The sequence below is a fragment of the Phaethon lepturus genome, unplaced genomic scaffold (genome assembly GCF_000687285.1).
Source record: "Phaethon lepturus isolate BGI_N335 unplaced genomic scaffold, ASM68728v1 scaffold38547, whole genome shotgun sequence".
NCBI classification, from domain to species: domain Eukaryota; kingdom Metazoa; phylum Chordata; class Aves; order Phaethontiformes; family Phaethontidae; genus Phaethon; species Phaethon lepturus.
This window is the reverse complement of record NW_010553236.1, coordinates 5675-9724: the sequence shown is the minus strand read 5'-3', so window position 1 is coordinate 9724 and position 4050 is coordinate 5675. Positions and strand designations below refer to the sequence as shown.

At 63.5% G+C, this 4050-nt stretch overlaps 1 protein-coding gene across 1 annotated transcript in view; it reads left to right on the top strand.

Annotated features, from left to right (window-relative positions):
• Positions 1–178: 178 nt before the first annotated feature.
• Positions 179–4050, top strand: part of MAN2A2 (mannosidase, alpha, class 2A, member 2) — a gene marked incomplete at its 5' end in the record, with an annotated part of 8926 nt that continues 5054 nt past the window's right edge. Inside the window, 9 exon segments of the mRNA XM_010291478.1 lie at positions 179–433; positions 585–729; positions 848–1019; positions 1784–1911; positions 2064–2237; positions 2587–2773; positions 2860–3037; positions 3430–3632; positions 3959–4044. Of these exon segments, the coding sequence (XP_010289780.1) occupies positions 179–433; positions 585–729; positions 848–1019; positions 1784–1911; positions 2064–2237; positions 2587–2773; positions 2860–3037; positions 3430–3632; positions 3959–4044 (1528 nt within the window).

Genomic DNA, 4050 nt, shown 5'->3' with positions numbered 1-4050 from the left:
TGTGGGGACAGGAGAGTGGGCAAGCAGGCCAGGCCTAGTGGGGGCCAGCTGGCACAGCCTGAGGCTATTTGGTTGCCTGGGCCGGGACTTGTTTCCTGCTGGTGTCAGTGCATGTGGGGGACGGGACCCGCCTGGCAAAGGGCACCAGAGGCTCTCACTGTGGCATCTGTGTCCCCAGAGTCAGATCTCGGTGCTGCAGAACCGCATTGAGCAGCTGGAGCAGCTGCTGGAGGAGAACCACGAGATCATCAGCCACATCAAGGACTCAGTGCTGGAGCTGACGGCCCACGCAGAGGGGCAGCCGGCATCGCCCCGCCACATGCCCAATGGCTCCTGGGTGCTGCCCCCTGAGAGTCGCCCGAGCTTCCTCTCCATCTCCCCACAGGACTGCCAGTTTGCCCTGACGGGCAAGGGCCAGAGCCCAGACCTGCAGGTGAGGGGTCAGCATCTCGGCCCAGCGGCTCAGGGCCCATCTCTGCTAGCGTGAGGGTGTCCATACCAGGGCGTCCGTGGGGTCCTGGCCCTACTTGGTTGGGGGTTTCTCAATCTGGTGTCTGCCCTGAGTCCTGTCTCCCAACTGGCAGATGCTGGCTGTGTACTCCCTGCTGCCCTTTGACAACCAGGATGGTGGCGTGTGGAAGCAGGGCTTCGATATCACTTATGAGCCCAATGAGTGGGATGCTGAGCCCCTGCAGGTGTTTGTGGTGCCACACTCCCACAACGACCCAGGTGAGTGGCAGGCAAAGGCAGGCAGGGGAGGGGAACGGCTAGCCCAGACCCTGCCACCCCGCACTACTGGCAGAGAAGGGCTGGGCCCTCCACAGTGACGCTCCACGTGTGCTGGCAGGCTGGATCAAGACCTTTGACAAGTACTACTATGACCAGACGCAGCACATCCTCAACAGCATGGTGCTGAAGATGCAGGAGGACCCACGCCGGCGCTTCATCTGGTCCGAGATCTCCTTCTTTTCCAAGTGGTGGGACAACATCAGTGCCCAGAAGCAGGCTGCGGTGCGGAGGTAGGGCTGCCCGCCTGGCCCCAGTGCCCAGCACGGTCTCTGCCCGGAGGCAGGGCACTGCAGGAGGCATGCCGACTGTGAGCACAGGGTGCGTGAGGGAAGGGCCCTGGGGAGACGAAGGCTGCCCTTGCTGCAGTGCAGCATCTGTGGGCTCTGCACTCTTCGCCATGGGGTGCCCTGGCACTGCCAGCAACCTCTTAGGGCTTTGAGGTGTCAAAACCACAGCAGCGTGCAGTGAGAGCCAGGGTGCTGCAAGCACTGGGGCCTCTGCAGCAGGGGCCTGAGGGGCTGTGGGAGGCAGATCTCACCCTGCGCTGCTCCCTGTGCTCATGGGGCTGGGAAACTCCCTCTTATTGCTGTAACCCCAAGCACTGCTGCAGAGCCTGAGTGGGGCCAGCGCCTTGCAAGGCCCAGGGCACCCTCAGGGGGTGGGAGACCTGGAGAGCAGGACTGTGTGGTGGGAGAGGGCCCCCCTGTCATTCCCCCTGCCCTGGGAGGGCTGGGGGTAAAGGACACAGGGAACATGGGCTACAGGGCACAGCAGAAGGCATTGGCCTGTGTGAGGCTGGGGCCTCGGCCAGCGTGATGCTGTGGAGGGACGTCTGTCTGGGGCTGTGCGTGGGGACAATGTGAGTGCTGCACAGCAGCCGGTGGTTGCAGAGGCTGCGGCTGGACCTAGGTGTCTCCATGACGGGGGGAGGCTTTGCCACGGACACACAGCTTGCCATAGGGCTCTGATCACATCTCGTGTGTCCCCCTTGCAGGCTGGTTGGCAACGGGCAGCTGGAGATGGTGACAGGTGGCTGGGTGATGCCTGATGAGGCCAATTCCCACTACTTTGCCATGATCGACCAGCTGATCGAGGGGCACCAGTGGCTGGAGAAGAACATTGGTGAGAACTGGGTGGGATGCCGGGCAGGAGGGGCAGGATGCTGGTGGGGTCCTGCTTCATGCACCAGCAGGCATACCCTTCCCTGGCAGGAGCCTGCTCATGGGAGGTGCTGCTGGGCCCAGTGTGGGGCTGACAGGTCTCTGTGCCCCCAGGTGTGACGCCTCGGTCGGGCTGGGCCGTCGACCCCTTTGGGCACAGCTCCACCATGCCCTACCTGCTAAAGCGCTCCAACCTGACGGGCATGCTCATCCAGCGCGTGCACTATGCCATCAAGAAGCACTTTGCTGCCACCCAGAACCTGGAGTTCATGTGGAGACAGACATGGGGTGAGGGGCTGCTGGGGAGGGGACTGCAGAGGGGGCCCTGCCAGGGCAGGTGGTGGCAGGGAACAGCTACCAACCATGTTCCTGTGTGGATGGCGAGCTGAGCACCAGGAGGCGATGGCTCTGCCCGGCAGTGGTTTTGCCCTGCAGGACAGCCGCAGGGTGACTCCACTCTGTGCCCAGTGCTCCAGGGGAGGCTGTGGTGCTCTCTGGGCTCCAAGAGCATGAGCCTATGTGCCAGATCTGCTCTGCCCCAGCAGTGATCCCCACGCCCACGTGCCTGTGGGCACACCTGCTTGGGGATAGGCAAAGGAGGGCCATTGCTGGTGATCATCTGTCCTTGGCCCCACAGACCCAGATGCCAGCACCGACATCTTCTGCCACATGATGCCCTTCTACAGCTACGACGTACCGCACACCTGTGGGCCAGACCCCAAGATCTGTTGCCAGTTTGACTTCAAGCGCCTGCCGGGTGGCCGGATCAACTGCCCGTGGAAGGTGCCTCCCCGAGCCATCACTGATGCCAACGTGGCAGAGCGGTGAGTTCCCGGGGCAGGGGCAAGCAGCTCTGAGCCCCACGGCCCTGTCCAGGAGCCAGCCTCATGCCCTAAGCCCCCCTTGGCAGATCCCAGCTGCTGCTGGACCAGTACCGCAAGAAGTCCAAGCTGTACCGCAGCAAGGTGCTGCTGGTGCCCCTGGGAGATGATTTCCGCTACGACAAGCCACAGGAGTGGGATGCTCAGTTCCTCAACTACCAGCGCATCTTTGACTTCCTCAACTCCCGGCCCAACCTCCATGTCCAGGTATGTGCAGGGAGGTCTGGGGCAGCGCAGAGGGCTGGGGGGAGCAGGGCCCCACACAAAGAGCTTGTGGGAAGGCCACATGCAGAGCCCAGTCAGGAGGAGAGCAGTGCCACAAGGTATGGTGGGAGCCCCTGGTCACGAGTGCCATGGCAGCTCCCCGGCGTACTCAGAGCTGCGTGTGCCATCCTGCAGGCACAGTTTGGGACACTCTCTGACTACTTTGACGCTCTGTACAAGAAGGTGGGCATCGTGCCGGGGATGAAGCCACCTGGGTTCCCAGTGCTGAGTGGGGATTTCTTCTCCTATGCGGACCGGGAGGATCACTACTGGACAGGCTACTACTGCCATGGCAGCTCCCCGGCGTACTCAGAGCTGCGTGTGCCATCCTGCAGGCACAGTTTGGGACACTCTCTGACTACTTTGACGCTCTGTACAAGAAGGTGGGCATCGTGCCGGGGATGAAGCCACCTGGGTTCCCAGTGCTGAGTGGGGATTTCTTCTCCTAGGCGGACCGGGAGGATCACTACTGGACAGGCTACTACCCCTCCCGGCCTTTCTACAAGAGCCTGGACCGGGTGCTGGAGGCCCACCTCCGGTGAGGGGACTCGGGCTGGGCCTGGGGCAGGGGTTTTGTGCAGGGGGCACAGGCAAGGGTTGACCGGGCAGCACCCAGGGGCCCCGCAGTCCCCCAGACTGCGCCCAGCACGCTGGGGGTGGCCCAGGCAATGACAAGCCCTCTCCCAGTGCCCGCCAGCCCTCCCCGAGGCCAGCCCCCTGTGCATGGAAAGCACACGGGCTGGGCACCAGGCGCCAGGGCACGCTGGGCTGGCTGCTCCTCCTCTGCCCTCCGTTCTGGCACTGGTCGGCCCAGAGTGTTGGGGCACCGGAGCAGGGACCCTCAGTGACTCTGTCCGTGTGCAGGGGGGCAGAGATCCTGTACAGCCTGGCACTCGCCCACTCCCGCCATGCTGGTGCTGACGGCAGGGTTCCCACCTCCGCCTATCTTCTGCCGA